At 39.5% G+C, this 19,994-nt stretch overlaps 1 protein-coding gene across 6 annotated transcripts in view; it reads right to left on the bottom strand.

The window, feature by feature from the left end:
• The window catches only part of nalcn (sodium leak channel, non-selective), a 96,488-nt gene that overhangs the window by 15,413 nt on the left and 61,081 nt on the right, over window positions 1-19,994 (bottom strand). For all 6 annotated transcript variants that reach the window (XM_083536880.1, XM_083536882.1, XM_083536885.1 and 3 more), the window contains 9 exons: window positions 8,713-8,849; window positions 6,822-6,963; window positions 6,457-6,530; window positions 2,548-2,649; window positions 2,191-2,260; window positions 1,994-2,085; window positions 1,095-1,217; window positions 935-991; window positions 221-341 (listed from right to left, as the gene is read on the bottom strand). In XM_083536880.1, coding sequence (XP_083393006.1) covers window positions 221-341; window positions 935-991; window positions 1,095-1,217; window positions 1,994-2,085; window positions 2,191-2,260; window positions 2,548-2,649; window positions 6,457-6,530; window positions 6,822-6,963; window positions 8,713-8,849 — 918 coding nt within the window. The remainder of the gene's footprint in view (window positions 1-220; window positions 342-934; window positions 992-1,094; window positions 1,218-1,993; window positions 2,086-2,190; window positions 2,261-2,547; window positions 2,650-6,456; window positions 6,531-6,821; window positions 6,964-8,712; window positions 8,850-19,994) is intronic.

The following is a 19,994-nucleotide window of genomic DNA, read 5'->3' as shown; positions in this document are numbered from 1 at the left end:
AAAAACAAGCTGTTTCAAAAGATCAAAGGCAGCCAAATCCGTGAGAATTACTTTCACTAACCCTAATGCTTTTTCCTTATTAAGTGGATGTGTTAATTGCGAACAATAAAGAGCTGAAACCTATTTCAGTGAGAGGAAGCTGCAGTAAAATGTTGGTTAAATCGGTAGAAAAGGCCATCAGTCACTATATAATTTAAATTAACGAACAAAGAGATGATACCTGTAGAGTTGGCACATGCATAACCCTGGTAAATGGCGATTCAAACATCATGGAGATGCAAGAGCAGATGGTAACCACAATCATTACCCAGTCCAGATACGTGACCAAGCCCAGCAGATCACTGCAGAGAGAATACACACACCAGTTTAACACAAAATACTTTTGAAACATGCATTTTAGCAGTCTAATGGACAAACTGCACTTTGGGTGGTTCATTAGAGCCACAACACCAGGCTTATCTATACGCACTGTAAGAAACTAAACTCCCCTCAAACACATGACTATTAATATATATATATATATATTAATAATAGTCATGTGTTTGAGGGGAGTTCAGTTTCTTACAGTGTGATATATATATATATATATCACAAGCAAAACATCTACTGATATAAGTCAGAACTGCATGTTGTCAATGAGCATTTAAGTTTTGAGTCTGGTTGCTCTCAAGGTTGATTCCTCATGCCATCTCAGGGAGTTTTTCCTAGCCACAGTTGCCACTGGCTTGCTTATTAGGGATAATCTTAAATAATTAACAAATTATAATGAACAAACGTATAGACACAAACATTTATACATTGTTTTATAAAACCTTATAACATTTTTATCACTGTAAAACTGCTTTGAGACAATGTTCATCATTTTAAGAGTTATACAAATAAAAAATGAACTGAACTGAATTAAACTGAGTTGAACGTTACTGTAGCAACTTACTAAAACTGATGATATTTTGTGCTCCTCACTGCTCCGGTTACAGGATCTGTTTTCAAGCTGATCATTAAAAACAAAGTCATAAACACTGTAATAATCATGCACTCCGAGTGAATCGTCTAAAATGATAATCAAATAAAAAGTGTTTATTGCAAAATCATACGCGTTGAAGCGGGCCCGCACGATCATTCTGCAGAAGTTTCGGAAACGATGCTCTCTCCCCACTATGAAGAGCGGCTTGTCAAAATAAGGATGATTCTCTCTCAGCTCCTCTTCTTGAACTTTCCTGGTAAGGACAAAGAAGTTCACATGCAAAAACAAGAAATCATTTTAAAAGCTGGTTGCCTAGGGAATTGTGCTACGCATCCTGTCTCTTATTATAGAAGCACACAATGGCTGCTGAAAATTGGTTGATGAGGACATGTGAAAATGATGGGGAAACTGATGTACACAGTATAAGTGCTAAGCCGAGTCAAGCCGTGTTCTCAGGAAACAATAAATATATAAATATCGCTCTATTCCTGATAATAGAGAACCCGAGTAATACCTCTGGTTGTTGCACATATTTTTCATAATACAAAAAAAAGTATAGCGGCAAGAGAAGCATGACTCATGATAATAGTGCCTGAGGAGAGCGGTCTGTCTGATTCACCGTGTGGAATTATACACTTTTTGTGGACAGCTAACCATAGGATTTAGTTCCCATTTGCTATTATAGTAATCTCCACTTTTCTGGGAAGATGTTTCACCAGGTTTTGGTGTGTACTTATGGAGTTTTTTGTTTATTCCGCCACAAGGGTGATAGTAAAGTCAGGTACTGATGTAGAGAGAGGAGACCTGGGCAGTGCAGTGCAGTGGGCATTGAATAGGGTTTAAAAGCATTTAAAAGGGTTGAGGTCAAAGCTCAGCAGCTTACCAATCAAAGGTTTTCCACTCTAACCCATGTAAACCATATCTTCATGTCCCAAGTGAATGGAAAATTTTAGTCAGATCCCAATATTTTTGTCTGTATAGAGTATAGTATGTTTGTGTACATGAATGCATCCAAGGGTCCTGTTTTACCGCTTCATCTCAGCCTGTTCCTTCTTCTCCTGGATCATCTTGATCTCGCTGTCCTCTCTCTGAGCATTGCGGTAGCGTACAGTGCTCGAGTGCTACACACAGGAAGAAACACATTCCAGTTATAACTTACATCTCCTTCTGGATTTCCCGTATCAGCGTCACAAAGTGACACAATGCGTGTATTTGTATGTACGTACGTCCTGAGTGAGCGTCTCTAGAGATTTGCCTCTGCTGATCCTCTGGCTGGTGGAACCGTGTCTGAGAGATCTGGGCAAGCATATCATCATTAACATCATCATGAACGCAAGTCACTACAATCAAAATTTTTTGCATTACTCTTTTACAGAAGTACAACATATATAAAATCCAAGAGCAAAAGCAAAATAGTCATTTAAATGCATATATTTTGAAATCCCAAAAAAAATCAATTGAACCTGTAAGTATGAGAACTACTGGTTCTTAATTAAATCCATAGTATACAGAACGCTATTGTATTATATGAGCTAGCCATGTTGGGTTTTTTTTGTTGTCTGTTTGGTGTGTGTTGATCAAACCTGCGCTCCTGGCGAATATGATGCTGCACGCTAAGGATGGAGCGTTCTTTGGTCGGCTGTCCCTCAAAGGAACCGCTCAGCATGCGCTGTCTGGTGCAGGCTCTGCAACCATAACCCAATCAACAGCTTAAATAAACACACTTCTCACAAATCTTTTAGGACAAACCTACATCAACTGTCATATTAACTGTCAATCATTTGGAAAATTATAACTTGAATATTTTTTTATATTTCATAATTATGATTTCTTGAAGGAGTATTACAGGCAATAACATAAACAGTAACACAAGAAGCCCAGTGCAAAATAAAGAGTTTTCTATGGCCAAGCATACACCTCTAAAGCACTCCATAAATAGTCAAGATTTTCTCTCTCTTTCTTAATCAAATAATAGGATGAGAAGATTTATTCATTACCATTATATGTTATTTTTGTGGCATGGTATTGCATATTAACACTGCAGACAATAAAGGCAATACTCTCTGATGAATGGACTGCCTTCTTTCGTCATGCACCATGTACACACACTGCACCATAGATGGCAGATGGCACTAATTAGCATACAGCGAATAGCACAGGTAGGGAGCAGGTCTGAATTGCTGCCCCACTGCAGAGAGGAAAACTAATTAATCCCTTTTTAACCTTAGTGAAATATAGAGCAGGCAATCTGAGCTTCTAAGTGTGCACCCTGGCATTACAAAAAATTGGGGTCAGTTTAATTTTTTTTCCCCTTTTTTTTTTGGTCAAAATCTTAAAACGAGAAAAGAGGCTTTCTATCGACCCTGCCGAACAACCACACTGATGTCATCAGTCTCTGCCACGGTTGTAGCCCGAGTAAATTGAAGGCCATTATTTTGCTATTCACATCCTTGATGGTTCATCCATGAAGGTCCAACAGGCTGTGCATACACATTCAGCAGCTTCGTCCTCATCAACATCACTGTTAGCCTGTCATTCATTGATGCTGCTATGTTGCTCATTAATTGCAAAGTCATGAACCAGAACACAAGCTAATGACAATCTGGGGTTCAGGAGAATGTGTCAGGCTCGTTTATGACCAGTCATTGTGATATGTCTGTGTCGGCACAGGCAGACAGTCCTAAAGCCCCAGACAGCACAAGTAGACAATGTGGGAAAAGGAGGGGCGGGGTGTGTGTGTGTGTGTGTGTGTGTGTGTGTGTGTGTGTGTGTGTGTGTGTGTGTGTGTGTGTGTGTGTGTGTGTGTGTGTGTGTGTTTTACAAGCAGATAGGCTTGGGTAGGTAAGAAATCTTGCAGACGTGCTCTGGAAGCTGATGGTGAAGCACCAGGAGCTGGAGCCCTGTGTGACATATTCAGTGTGTGATATATTCAGCTTGAGCCTGCTAGAAGCAAACAGAGCTGCCAATCTCACAGCGGTGCCAAACATTTAATTATTAATTAGTTTATTCATGCTGATAGGTGTCCAATAAAGGGGCTGTAGATGGAAGCTCAGTTATCTGACCTGACACCTGACTGGACGGACAACAAGCCTGACAAGCACCTAACAGAATAAAAAAACAGAAAATATTTTTATTAAAATGCATTTAAAATGTTGAGTGCCAGTGCAGAACTGCTGAACACTCCTGGAAGGGAAAAAAATTAGCCCAAAATGACAGAGGATGAAGCTTTTTTGGTCTTGACAACAAATCATAAGTCTGGAACAAAGCTAAAAATAAAACCATTAGATAAACTTAGTATGGAAAAGCTTTTCCCTTTAATTTCTTTTAATGTTAAGAACTTATGGGCAAACTTGTTTAAAGATTTTTGTTCCCTTGTTTCTCGCAACAGCTCACTGCAGCAAAATTAAATAAGTGCCATTAGACAATTAGAGAAGCGGGAGTGGATGCGAGTGCGGATAACTGTTAATGAAATAAAGTGCGAACCTACAGTGCGGAACCAACAACAAGCAAAAAAGAAGACAGCAGACAAAATACAAAGAGTGCGGTAAATTGTACCTATACATAATTTTTTTTATTACTATGGATGTAAGTCAGATGGTCAAACAAACACGTACGCTGAAGTTCAGTGACATTGGAAATATACCCCCTGTACATAGTCCTGACAATGAGATGTCAAATAGTGGATTTGTTTTATGCTTGTTCATTTTAAACCAATGATTTTTGTTAGGACCATCTCTAGGTTACGTATGTAACCCTGGTTCTCTGAGGGAACGAGATGCTGCATCAAAAACGCTTTGGAAATGCTTCCGCATGTCCACGCTCCGAACCACATGTGTAATCCAACGGAAAGCACGGTGTCACTGGCGGGGTGACGTCACGACCAGAAAGCTATACAAGCATATAAAAGAAGCTAGCTTCGAAAGTGAAGAAAGTCCTCGCAGGGATGCAGGGAGTGTGGCCTTGAGACAAAGGGTCACATTCCTTCAGAGAACCAGGGTTACATATGTTACCTAGAGACAACAACGCTTTGTGAACGAGTGTCCAATACCGCCAGAGTATCAAGCAGAGCATGATAAGCCACAGTAGCGGACACATAAACCTTTAAGGTGGAAGGAGACAACCCTTTGGCAAACTGTTCTTGAAGAAATTCCAGCACCGGGCAGTTAACTGACCTCCTCTCTATGTATTGAACAGGTGCAACTTTGCGACATACAACCTACTTGTGAAGGGAGTTCTTGATTGGAGAATGGTCTCTGTGACCTCAGCCGAATACCTGTGGCTAAGAGCTGTGCCCCCTCAAGGGCCACAGCCTGGGCTACAGGGAGGAGACGGACTCCATCCTGGCAAACTCTCTCCAGAACTCCCAGGAGCATTACCGCCATGGTACTGCTCCTAAGAGGGCTGGGTGAGTAAGGGAGAACCAGAGGGGACAGTGTGACGTCTCTTGCGTAGCAAACAGGTCAACTTGTAGGCTGTAAAATCTTCTCCATATTTGCTACTCTACTCCTGGGTGGAGCCTCCATTCCCCAGGCCTCTGCCCTTGCCTCGAAAGGGCGTCTGCTTCTTGATTTAACCACCCTGGAATGTTTAGTGTTTTCAGTGAAAGCAGCTTCCCTTGAGACTACAGGAAGATCTGTCATGCCAGCTTGTAAAGAAGGCGAGAGTGCAGACCCCCCCTGGTGGTTGATAGAGGAGACAATGTGTTGTCCGTACGGACCATTTTCATGATGCCTACCACTCGTGCTAGGCTGGGGCTGGTGTTGGGGCTGTGCCCACCGAGCAGCACTATGAGAGCGGCGCTCTCACAGCGGGTTGTCCTGATAAGCCTGCAACATAACCATGTTGTGCAGGCAGCCAACAGCTTGACCCGCTGCCATGTAAGCCTTGCCCACTTGAGCCGAGGTAGTCCGCAGAGGGACAATGTAGCACCCGGGGAGAGAAAGCCAGCCATCCTCTCTTCAACCCAGGGCACCGTCCCAGAACCGTACTTCTTCAGCCTCACTAGATCAGTGTAGAGAGAGACGTTGAAGAGGCTGAAAAGGTCTATTCCGTGAACTGGTCACCTCAGTGTACAGGTCTTGTCGTCTCTACGGCAGGTGCTTTTATAGCTTCCTGGTCATAACGTCACCCCACTGTTAACAACGTTCTTTTCCGTTGGACCGATTACACACATGGTTCAGAGCGTGGACATGCGGAAGCGATCAAAAGTGTTCGAATTCCTGAAAAGGAACATTATAAGCTACATATTTTGCCATTTTGGGCCAGGAGTGCAGGTTCTGCTTTACTTTGATTTAGATTTAGCACCACATTACATTGCACCATATACCACATCGCCATCAGTTTCTGAAACAAAGTTTTCACTTATTAGGACAAGCTTTAAGGGATTTACAAATAACTCAATAATATTTCGCCTTTGTACCATATAAGTGTGAAATACTTCATTTAAGGAAAGAAGTCCAGTATCTCAAACAAATGGTTTTCCCCAAACATACCGTAGAATTTTATTGACAGTTGTTTCTTTTTCCAAGAGGTTGCGAGCGTGGATGCTGAATATTGATTTCCTCAGCTAAAGCAAAGAAATATATTTAGACAGTAAGCCACACACAGGAGACATATTACACAAAGATCAATATGAAGTACAATTCATATGCGGGTGTCGGCAAATATTTATGCTGTTGTGCTGGAAAACATCTGCAAACAAGGTCACGCTTCTCTTCTGCTGCAAACAGCGGAACAGTGATGTATAACGCTGGTTAATGTGGATTCACAAATTCATGAGTTCTATGCTGATGAACTGGCACATCCCACTAGTAGTCAGAGTGATTGAGAGCAGCTGAATGTAAAATATTTGCGTTACCTTCTGGTCAATGTATTTATTGTCCTCAATGGCCGATCTCTTGGAATGGTCACAGGAGGAAGAGGAGGCAGAAGGGAGCCTACGGAACAGACAGCTGGGGTCCTGTTGCTGCCGGTCTATAAACTGTTTCATGAAGCTTTCCCTAAAGCACACACAAACATACAGAGCATGAACAATTCATGTTATAGTCCACAGGATGTTCGCTTAAATAATCGTACATTTCAGTTCTAGGCTGTTCTTTGTAAGCTTTAACATACACTGCAAGCACTACTAAAAAAGTATTCTTCATTATTATTTTATAAAGTAATACATCACATTTCATTACAAATTTTAACCTGTCACCTAATCAAGTGGAAAGTAGAATCTTGGAGACATTTACATGAATTGAAATAAATGTAATTCGTTACTGTACTTACTTTTTCACTGTACTGCTTTTTCACACATCTGAACTTTATTGAAGTATTTCGATTTGGGGAGACTTTCACTTTAACTTCGCTATAGGTAAGTCGAATGACTCAACTACATTTTGCGAAATCAGTCGTTCCTATTAATTTATGAGTAGATAAAAACTTAACTGGTCAAACACACAGCAAGCCACCAATCAGAGTAGAGCACTCGCTCTGTATTGAATATGTTCTGATTGCCGCTTGGTGGTATCTACTTATCACCAACATACAGTTCAGCACTAGTTCAACAGCAAGCAGAAAATTTTTTGAATAATAATTGATAGAAGAAAAACCTGACTCTAACTTTCCACAACACCCGTGGCCTCATTTGCTCGATTCTTTTTTGTGTTTGACTCATTAATATCATTCTATTAATAGATTGGCGTGTTAAAAGTAACATTATAGTATTTTTACATTAATTGAGTTGATTAAGAAAAGATTCTTGTCAGAAAAATGATAATGGTAACATTATAGCCATAATAAATCTGATATAACCGAAATAAATTCTGATACTTAACTACATTTACAGAAAATAAAGGACATTTTTTTTTTTATTCTCTGAGATGTAGGCTGATGGTATATTGAGTTTGTAATCTAGCAAACCATTGTTGATTTATTCATTGCTAGGGACTCAAAGAACATTTTACATCGCTCTGGATAAGGGTGTAAATGTTAAAGGCAAATACTTTTGCCCTTTTACTCAAGTGAAAGTTGAAAGGGAGCACTTTTACTTTCACTGGTGTAATATTTTACCTGCTGTATCTCTACATTAAATCAACTACATGGTTTTTGTACTTCGCCCACCACTGCTAAGTATTTGGTATATTTTCATTTTGTGTAGTCTGGACACATGCTTCATTAAAAAAGGTAAATCTTACCTTATTTTAAAAGTCCCAAAATTAAAAAATTCTGTTTATATCCAATTTTTTTTTTCTATGTAATCTCAAGAAATAAAAATAAAAAATAACCTCCAGCCCTGTCTAATTCTCCCCGAAACCTTGCTTCAGCTTGAAGCTTTTTGTACTTGTGAGTAATTTTCTTCTGCTATGGCTGGTCCTGCAAAGAACTCCTAAAGATTGTGCACTTCCCAAAAATAGTTTTTAATCCCAAACCCTTGCTTTAGGGGATAATCTCACCTGAATGCTGTAGATTTGTACCTGGTAACTTCTGCTGTGCTTAAAAAGCTTATAAACATCTTAGTGAACATTATTTTAGTATTGTTTGTCCAGATTTTCCCTGACATTTTGCTCACTGCTCATCACAATACTTTTTCCTCATTTCATCTCAGGGAGTTGCCAGTGGCACCACAATCTTGCTCAACAAGCATCAGGATCCACACAAACTTTTTGACAATGGCTATTGTTCAAAGCTCCATAAACAAATAAAACTGCATTACAGCCAAATTAGGTGATATGGAAAGAAGATAATTTTGTGACTAGAAATACCTGATCCTGGGCACGGTGAAATCAGATGGCAGCTTGGAGATCTTCACCATCTGAGGTCTGTTGGGAAACTTCTCAAAGATACGCAAGCGCAAGGGGAGCTTCTCTTTTGTGTCAGCATTTGCTTCACTCTGCTTCAGCTATTGAGAAAGCATGCAAAAAACTATGGAACATTTCAAATGAAACAATACAGTTTCTATAGATATAAATGACTATAAATTTGCTTATTTAATTTACAAAAAAAGATTTTAGCTTGTTTGTTTGAAACTTTACTACACACAGACACACAATACAGCCAAAAGTCCCCATTTATTGTTCTAATTTGTTAATTAATATATAATATGATATATTGTATATGTTTATACATTTCACATGTACCTTACAGCAAAGTGAAATGATTTTTTTCTTATACAGAATCTCAGCAATGTTAGGAGGCTGAGACATGAGCACAGGGTCAGCATTGTTACAGCGCCTCTGGAACTCAGAGGGTTCAGCTCTTTCTAAAGGGCTCAAGACTAGCAGCTTGGCAATAATAGGGCATGAACACCTTCCTTCCAATCAGCAACCCAGAGCCCCTACCACTGAGCTACTTTATGGTGATAATAATAAGCACCACTCTTCTGGGAAAATGTTCCACTAAATTTTAAGCTCATTCAGCCACAAGTAATTTGTTAAAATCTTTTTAAAATGAGTGTTTGTAAGCACCTGAAGCCTACACCTGCTAGGTGGTACAATGCTAATCAGACACTAATTTGAGAAAACAAATACTGTTCCACTTGCAGACAAGGTTGTTTGAGGATGGCCAAGGTAGTTAAATGGAGAAACCACCATTTGAACTTTGTAAATAACCAATGCTACTATTTGTTTGTGTACCTTAACTAGAACAATAATAGCAAATTAGCATATTATTTAAATATTTTTAGCTTTACCCAGCAAACATGTAGAGTGTGCCCCCTGGTAAGACCCATGTGGGCTTTCTATTGGAAAGCCAATGGCTGTGTTGCTCACAGAAAACCTTCTGTGGGACTGCTGTGGGATGCTGGAATGGGCAAAGCCACAAGAGGTCTGTGAGGAATTAGTGTGGGTTTGCCCTGCCCACACTTTCCCACAGTAAACCCACACATTTCCCCATAGTCAGGGATGTTTCTAGCTGTAAGTGCGGGAATAAATACAAAAAAGGCACATCTGAAGGCATTACTGCATACCACCTGAATATTGGAAATGTTGGGACGTTTTTTAAAATTGAATAGATAAAAACTAAAAGACTTTCAAAGCACATAAGCCAATATTTTATTTACATTAGAACATAGAGAACATAACAAATGTTTAAACTGAGAAATATGACACTTTTATGCATAAAATGAGCTCATTTCCAATTTGATGCCTGCTACAGGTCTCAAAAAAGTTGACACAGGGCATGGCACAGTTTAAAGACATCTGGGCATTGAGGTTATGAGTTTCTGGAGTTTTGCTGTTGGAATTTGGTCCCATTCTTGCCTGATATATGTTTCCAGCTGCTGAAGAGTTCATGGTCGTCTTTGGCATATTTTCTTTTAATGATGTGCCAAATGTCCTCTATACTATAGGTAAAAGAATTTGACTGCAGGCAGGCTAGAGGACATCTGTGATTTCCAACAAAAATGTCAAATTTGGACATGCCTGACCATAGAAAACTTTTCCACTTTGAACCAGTCCATTTTAATTGAGCCTTGACCCACAGGACATGACGGCACATGTTTACATATGACTTCCTTTTGCATGATGGAGCTTTGGTTAGCATCTGCAGGTGGCACAAAGGATTGTGTTTGGGGACAGTGGATTCTGAAAGTTCTCCTGGGACCATTTAGTAATGTCAATGACACAATCATGCCGATGAGTGATGCAGTGTCGTCTGAGGGCCCAAAGACCACAGGCATCCAACAAAGGTCTTCGGACTCGTCTTTTACCCACCGAGATTTCTCCAGTCTCTCTGAATCTTTTAATGATGTACTGTAGATGATGAGATTTGCAAAGACTTTGCAATTTGACGCTGAGGAACATTGTTTTTAAAAGTATTCCACAATCTTTTTACGCACTCTTTCACAAGTTCGAGACCCAATGCACATCTTTACAGATCTGATGTCAATTAACTTGCTAGCTAGATTTTCTTCCAGCTAAATAATGAAAACATTTCTGGCTTTTTCTGCCCTTTCTTGCCCCTTTGCCAAATTCTTTTAAACATGTTGCAGGCATAAAATTTCAAATTAGCTCATTTTGTGCATAAAAGTGTAAAAATTAGTTATGTTCTCTATGTTCTATTGCGAATGAAATATTGGCTCATGGGATTTGAAAGTCTTTTAGTTTTCAATTAATTAAAATTTTTTAAAAACTTCCTAACATTTCTGGAATTCGGGTTGTAGCAGTAAGCATACTTCATCTTCCCCCTGTGCTGACAGTGTATAAAACAGAGTGCTGCAGGTTACTGTGCAATATATTTCTCTGTATTAATGTGGGCCTCGAAGCACTGTGACCTTTTATCCTTCTGTAGTTTTATAATGCCACAACGGCACAGCGGTGCTTAGAGCTGTGTACAAGAAAAACTCACTCATCTTCCTATTGCTAAGAGAGAGGAGACATAAGTCTGAATGAGACCTGGAGGTATTTACTATATACACACACAGGTCTGTGCTTTCAAAAACAATGCTAATTATAAGGCATGCTCTAAATCTATTCCGTTTGCTTATTTAAGGCACACAGTGCTGTTCTGAAATCCTGCCCAAAGATGGCAGCAGCAGTCTGAATGAAGTCAAGCTGAAATAATCAGCCCCCACACCACACATCAGGGGAGAAAACATCAAAACAAAATAATAGTTAAAGAACCAGGCAGCTCATGAAATCCAGGTGTATATGCAAGCGGAACTGGGATAATCTTCAATTATATCAATTAATTGTTTATGAAGAAAACTAATTGATATTTCTAGGCTGGAATGGTCCATCTGGAAGCCTGTACGTAGATGAAGCTGATGCATTTCTGATGAGGTCGGAAGGTACGGTTCTAGCTTTGTATGAGCACCAAAAAATTATTATATAGGGAGAGGCAACATGAAGAAGGAGATACAAGTGGCTTGGTACAGCGAGCCCTGCTTGCCCTACCATATACTGTAAATGCATATATAACTTAAAAAAAATTTGCATATATTAATATTTTGCACAAATGTAATATAGGCAATGTGACATTGATTTACATATAATCGCACAATTGCTAGTGTGATATGGTTTTTATACAGCAGTTATAATATATTGCTGTAAGAATTTAATATTGATTAAATGAAATTTCAGACACAACATGGTCGAGTGTTTTGGCTAGTTTTGGTTTTTATGTTTTTTGTTTTCCCTACAATAGTAGAACCAGATCTTAAAGATACTGCACTCACTTTATAGCCCAACAGCTAGTTCGCATTGATTTGCACAATTGTGTTAAGGGCGTGTTTATAAAATACTCATTCTGTCTTTCTTCCCAGTGTGGTTTTAAGAAATACAGGCAGTTTTGCAACATCATTCTACCAATCAAAGTAGAGAACTGGAACTGATATATAACCAGGTATATACACTATTTGCTATAGCTGCAGTGTCTAACTAGTTGAGCACAGAACAACCCATAGCATTGAAATTGTACTCTGCATTGGGTAAAAGGGGGGAGAGAGACAGAGAGAGAGAGAGAGAGAGAGAGAGAGAGAGAGAGAGAGAGAGAGAGAGAGACAGAGACAGAGAGAGAGAGAGAGAGAGAGAGAGAGAGAGAGAGAGAGAGAGAGAGAGAGAGAGGTGACACCAGACCCTTAGACATTAGAGTTGAGAAAGAAAGAGACATGCTTTGACCTGCTCTGTAAAGCATCTCATTGGGGAGTTTGTTATTTGGAGCTGAAAATCCTCCAGGACAAAGGAATATAAAGGAACCATTTCTTTTTTAGTGCTAGCAAAACACTCCTTGTTTTCACTCACACTGACATCAATACATCGAAGCACTAGAGAGACACCCTAAAGAGTGCTACAGTGCACACTGAAATACAAAATACAGTTAAACACAACACCTGAAACAACAGGATATCTGCACCATGGTCTTTGATTTCGGAGGGATGTTTTTTCCTCTAGCAATTCCAATGGCTAGGCCAAAAAATATGGCCTCCCAGTGATCACTACCCACTGCAAAATCTGGAGACTTGAAGAGTTTTCATTTTTGTAACATTTACTATGACCTTACCCAGCTAGTTAGCAACTTAAAAAAAATGCTATAGTCATATTTTCCAGCACCTTGCTTGCAGTGGGCCAAAGTTGAATTTCCTTATGATACAAAAACCAACAGCGAATCTACATTTGTTTCCAGATAACTGGATTGTTTAAGAACATAAGAATCTTTTTGACAGTCCCCAAGGTACCAATCAATGGCTCTGTGCTCGGCAGGACCGCCGCAACTGAACGGTCTGCTCAGCAGCAGCTTCTGATTAGCTCTCACCCAACCCTGCTCGAGACATGGCCCACTGCAGAGAGAACACATGCTCCCCACTATTTACATCCTTCATACAAACAGCTGAAAAGAAGAACCCGTACGGCTCCGCTATGCTGAGTTCTGCCTGCTTGTTTATTCATAGCTCTTGTTTATTCCCTGATTACCAGGCCTGAAAGAAATAAAAACCCAGGAAACAAATTCTACCGCTGAGTGAGTTGAGAAGCACAAAAATGTTGTGACAGTGACGGTAAGCATACAAATGATCTCGTCACAACAGTTAGTTTACAGACGAAAAAGAGTTTTTTTCATTAAGACTCATTAGGCTTTAATTATAGAGAATAAACTGCATGGCCACATATAAAATGACCTGCAGTACAATGATTAATACATTTACAGGACTGAGTGAAAAACAGCCATGTTGCCTGCATACTAATTGAAACAAGCAAATGGTCTACTATGGAGAGCTCGTTTTTTTGCATTAACACAAGGTTGGGTAGGTTAACAAAAGGGAGCTATATGCAAGAACAGTGCATTGTTTCTCCTCTTCACAATGATTTATTTGATTTTGCGTTTCTCATAAATCAGCGCAACAAAAGCTAACAGGCTGCAATTTACGTGACAGCTTTCAGACATATTAGTGTGATCCATTCATTCCTTTTCACTCATTCTTTCCAATTTCAGGCTCGGGTGAACCGAATGTTATGGTACTCTTCAGGTCGTCCACCTCAGGAACACTGTGATTTTATTAATGATCAATCACTTTGTGTTTTTTTTCCCCCATAAAAATGGCCATTATGGATCCTGTGTGGTGGAGTTCAATTAATCCTCCATGAATTCATCCTCCGAATCTATACCACACAGCACTACCGTTCCACTAGCAACAATAATAAAGAATGTAAAAAACACAATCCTATACTGGGTGCATTGCTGCTGAAAGAGTTATAGTCTCTAAAGCCAGGTATAAGTAAAGAAATAAAAAATCTCTTTGCTCATTAGGCATAAACTATAAAGATAAAAGTTTGTTAATACCTGCCCATAAGATTCATATGTGCATTTTGAACATCCCATTCCACATTTAATCCGTCTTTGCTGTTATAATAACCACTCATCTGGGAAGATCTTAGGTCGTTTGTAAACCAGGTAATGATGTATGCTGAAAAAGCCGGGGGTGCAGTCAGTGTTATAATTAATTCCGAAGATTTTCAATAGAGTTCTATAGTCACGGTTGGGCAAAGATGCTTTAAAATGTATTTTTAAATAAAATACCAAATACCTTAACTTTAAGTGTATATAAACTACAAAATACAGCAATGACACCATGTATCAAAATAAACCACTGTGTTTTAAAAATACAAAAAAATACTTTTACAAGGGAACATGAAATTTTTTCACAAACCTTTTGTCAATTGGCCTGTTTGATCTGTTCCTTTACCATTACACCGACTCAGATGATTAAGTAAACAATGTTTGATAGCAACAGCTTTTCTCAGGCCGAGTCACACAACAAATCTGACATGCAACCAGTTAACAGATCAAATATTCACATTTATATCCCTGTAATCTCCCAGATGAAGGTCAGTTTTAAAGTCATTGAAATTTTAATGTTAAACAGTTTGTGAATGACTTATAATTGTATCCTAATTTAGTTACTTGGTGTTTGGTAACGAAGGACCTACTTCACATCAGCAACACTGACTCAATGACAAACAAGTCATTAATAAGAAGACGACTGATGGCACCTGCATTCACAGTGTCTAACTAATTAATCATTTAATTGTTAATCATAAAAATAATAATATATTATGTCAGGCAGTCATTCATGCAGTGGTTTGCAAAATCATGAGCCTACTAAACAGCTACGTCGGTTGATGTACAAAAATACAAACACTAAAGTATTTTGACACAAAATATGAAGCCATTTTTCTTAAATACAAATGACAAAATCTAATTTTACATTTAAAATACATGTTTTATAAATACTGCCCATCCCTGTCTACAGCAGTTGCCAAGTTCAGACAGAGCTCTATAGCAGGCCACTCAAGATCTTCTATTAGGGCCAGCTAGCAAATATGAAATCTGATTGGTTAAAGAAACAGACCCGTTCCTAATATTCTCTATGGCCAAAGAGCCAGCAGGACAGACTTTGCAGGCCCTGGGCAGATTAGATTGAGATGGCAGCACATAGAGGCTGAAATCTGATTAGACAAAAAAACTCTAACTTCCACATACACATACTGGAAGCAGTGCAGCCAAGAGAATTGATTGTTGGGAATTAATTAATACAATTTCAGGGAACAAATATGAGAATTTAGCTTGTAAATGTAGGTCAGTGCTTCTGATAGTGTTTAGGCCAGCAGAGAAGGTTTTGCTGGCCCTGACCGCCCACCACTGGGTTAAGATCAGGGCACTGTGGTGGTCAATTCATGTGTGAAAATGATTCCTTATGCTTTCTGAACCCACTCACAATCTGAGCGGGATGAATCTTGGCACTCTGGAAAAAAAAAAGGCCATTGCTGGAAGAACCTGGTGATTCAGTACATTCAAGTCCTCAGCTGACTTCATTTCATTGTTTTACTTGCTGAGCCTAGACCTGTCCATCTGAAGCAACCGCAAGATCATAACACTGCCACCAGATACTTGTACAGTAGGCACTATGCCTCTAACAGTTGATTCACTTCATGCAGTTCCAATCTTATACTATTTGAGATAGGGTCAAGGTGGACTCATCAGTCAATCAAGCTTTTGACTTGATTAACCTCACTAACAAGCATCTTTCTTGTTGGAATTTAACTGTTCAGTCTCACTCATACTGTTTGTGTAGAAATGCTGTTACTTTTTCATTATTAAGCTTAGGCTTGAATTCTATTGTTGATTGTTTTTCCTTCCAGCCTTTTACAATTCTAAACCCCATTCCAAGGATTTCAATAATTACTTGTTTTCTTTGCTTGATGCAAGCCAACAACATTGTCTTCACATGGGACATCGAGTTCAGAAAATAAGACGCTACACGCTGTATCAGTTTGAATTAATAGAACTGTTGCGGGGTGCAGAAAGAGAGAAAAATGGAAAGAAAAAGAACACAACACAGTATAGACTAAACAAAATACAGTAGGCATCCGTTAACATAACCTATAAACACATGAATAAACAGCTCCAGATGTGCTCCTGAAAGACATGGATTTCAGAGCACCTAGCAGCAGCTATAACGTTTTTTCACATTAAAACTTATAATTATTTTTACCATCTTTTATAAACTCTCTGATCTCTATGGCTAATTATAATGGCAGAAACCTTTTTTAATAATAAACCAAGCACAATAAGGACCAGATGTGCTAAGCTTTTTGTTCGCTGTTTTAGTTTTAATTATGACACATTAAATCTGGAGAACAAGCCTAATAGTACTGTTCAATGCACTTCTCGGGCTCATACAGCTCTCTCGTCACGCCAAAAGCAGAGAGTCAATGCAAAATGTGTGATTACACATTTCCTTTGATTTACTAAAGCTTGGATGATTAGCAGTGGCCAGTTTTGTGCATACATTTTCTCCACCTTACAAAACCAGGAGTGCATTAGCGTCTGTGTTGCTCGCAACAGTAAAACAAGTGTTTCCAGATGTCTGTATTGATGTTTCTCAGGCTCGATGTGCTTTGGCAGCTGAATTTAGTTTTTTTTTCCCCGCAAAAGTTTCTCTGCCTTCACTATATGCAAAATTAGAAATGATTACTCTGCTTCCACCTCAGTCAAATTATTAAAAAATAGAGTGTGTAATCAAGATCATATATCAGCCGATACTCAAAGATGTTTCTTTGGTATTGTATCTAAAACAAAGTGCATCATACGTTTTCCTATTTCACATTGACACTCCTTAGAGTAATAGAGGACAAACTAAAGCAGGGATCATGGTTAGGCCTTTGGCTGTCTACACATATTAGTGAAGCGTGAGTTGAATGAAACCCTGTGGAACTTGCAACTTAGTCTTTTGGGTCAAAAGAAAAAAAGACTAGAACTTGCAACTTGCAACAAAAAAGACTAGTTTATTTAATGTCGAAAAGGTTATTGCAGAAAATGTTTGTGTGTAAAACAAAAGAAAAACTTTGCAACTGTTTTTCCTGTGAAAAACTTTGTCATCTTTTTTAAAACCTAATTGAAAACAGCACTAAGATTGAAAATGGACGAAAAAAAAAAATGTTTGCTGATCAAAAGTTTGGTGCATCAATTTTTTTCAGTACTTAAAAAGATTAAATATTTTACATTTGAGTCAAATGGGTATGGGTCCAAAATATTCTCTTTCATCCACTTATCGAAATTGCCAATCATGTAGCAGCAGCACAATGCATACAATTATGTAGAGACAGTTTACCAAAACTGCAGATTTTGTCTTTTTCCAGTCATTAGCAGTCCATTTTTGGTAAGCTTGTTCCCACTACAGCCATGATTTCCTGTTCTTAGTGGGCAGAAATTGAACTAAATAATAAGTTTTATCTGCTGCTGTAGCCCATCAACTTAAAGGTTTTGCATGTAAAAAGTTTTGAGATGTTTTTCTGTTCACCACGCTTCTAAAGAGTGGTTATTTAGTGAGACAGTTCCTACTGCATTCCTGTCCAATCAAACCAGTCTGGCCTCTAACGTCTTATCAGTAGGACAGCAAACCTGTTGCTCAGTGGATTGTTTTTTTTTTTTTGTCTTCTAACTATTCTTGATGAATTCTAAAGAATCAGTTGTGTGTCAGTTGATTGGTGATGGTTATGTAAATCATGCTCAACAAACTAGAACAACATTGTATGCGTATACACATAATGAATAGTTGTTTTAGTTCTATAGCCTCTATATGCCATCTCTATTTAACCTTGCACTGACATGAAATCTGCACAGGTCTGTCTTGCCGATAAACATGCATCGCCCTCTCTTTCACTCTCTCTCTCTCTCTCTCTCTCCAGACTTGGCAACATTCCATAAGGAGCACAAGGAAAGAGGGGATAATTTTTCCCCTCTCATTTACTCTCTAATGAAGCATGGCAGCACTGCATAGGCTATAAACTCCCAGACCACTTAGAGGTGCACCTGTGGCACCCATGGGGCCGGCTGCCAGGTTGCTCAGTTGGGTGGGAGGGACGGAGCATGCCCACTGTTTCTTCCCTGAGTCCTGTGGGCAAAGCGCAAGGTGACATTGAAGCCCATGTGTGTGCGGTGCGACGTTCATGTCTGCTAGCTATATTCCCTTTGGTAAAACAAAATGTGGTGTAATTTCAGGGCTGGGTTGAGCAGGAATGCCACGATCGGGAGGGTTTGTCCAGTCAAACAAACCTTTTTTTTTTATTATTATTTTTTTTTATGAGAACATACTAAACATAATAAGAGTTGCACAAAGAGAAGTGGGTCAAGGTAATAGGTGAGACGGGAACAAATACACTGTCTGGGGCGGCAGACATCTGGATCAATCTCGGTGTGTCGGAGAAGCAGGAGGATTTGAAGCTTGGCTCAGGCTACGTGAGGCCAGACAAATAAACGTGCGCTCTGAGCAGCATGCTGATGGACAGCTCTGTTACCAGGGAGAACTAAGGGGTACACACAGCCAGCAGACTCCTATGTGTGTGTTTGTGTGTGCGCGTGTGTGTGTGTGTGTGTGTGTGTGTGTGTGTGTGTGTGTGTGTGTGTGTGTGTGTGCGCATGTGCACGTAGGCGGTAAAACAGCGGTGCTCTTCAGAGGTTTATCCTGTGTGTGCGCGTGTGTGTATTTGTATAGAGATAAATCAAACAGATACGCCAGTGTGTGCTCTGCACTAGATGGCAGTGTGGTTAGGTGCAAACGCATAACAAACAACAAACACGGAGGATCATCATGACCTTTTCTGAAGTTTGAGATTTACCTCGGTTTGATCCTGCTGGGTCAAAGGGATTGGTTGTGATCCTAATATTAATGGCATGCACGAATCAACAGTTAATCGTTTTATGCTCGGCATGGAAACAAAATGAAGGATGACAGAGACTGGGAAAGAATAGAGGCACAAATTAAGAGAGGTGGGCTGAATGATAGAAAGAAAATTTTCTGCCACAACCTGCACTGGCCAGGATATTAATCTTAGACCTTGCTCATTCTGTAGAGTCTCCCACTCGCACACACAGAAGCGAGGGAAAAAAGGAAAAAAAGACAGAGAGAAAAAGAGAGCTCATTATTTAGTTGGCGGGGAAAGCCAGGCGTTAAGAGAGTGAGTCCTACATTGTCTTCTTCATTATTCACCTGGAGAGATTTCACTTTGTGAGACAGTCTCTGCAAATTGAGCTGTAATGAATGTACTGCAGTTCCTTTTCTCCCACAGCCTTTTGATATTCTCTCCTACCAACAGCTGCCCCAGCCTGTTCCAGAGTATGTGGCCCAGCCTGCTGTAGAGGCTTTTGATATCAGAGATCCCCACACACACACGCGTGCGTACGCACTTGCATGCAGCCACCCCAAAGGAAGCTCTCCCATTTGATTTCTGTCAGGAAAAAGATAAACATTTCCCCCCTACCTTTGAAAGCTGTTCTTCACTGCTATTTAGCTAGAGGGAGGTAATGATTTGTTGAGCTTATTTCACCATTAATCTTCCCAATCAGAAAGGGAAACGGCCCATGACCGGCCAAATGAACACACCTCATGGAGCACTTTAAAAAGAGAACGTGATCTAGGGAGTTAAAAAAACAGACAAGGATGAAGCTTGGGTGTGTATATTTATGTTGTGCTTATGCTGTCACCAATGTGGGATTCTGCAGGATATCTTTCAGCTTAGAACCGGAAAAGCCCTGCCAAATGACATATAGCATA

The sequence above is a fragment of the Silurus aristotelis genome, assembly GCF_946808225.1.
Source record: "Silurus aristotelis genome assembly, chromosome: 3".
Lineage (NCBI taxonomy): Eukaryota > Metazoa > Chordata > Actinopteri > Siluriformes > Siluridae > Silurus > Silurus aristotelis.
Note: the sequence above shows the minus strand (reverse complement) of the source record. Positions and strands in the feature narration are given on the sequence as shown.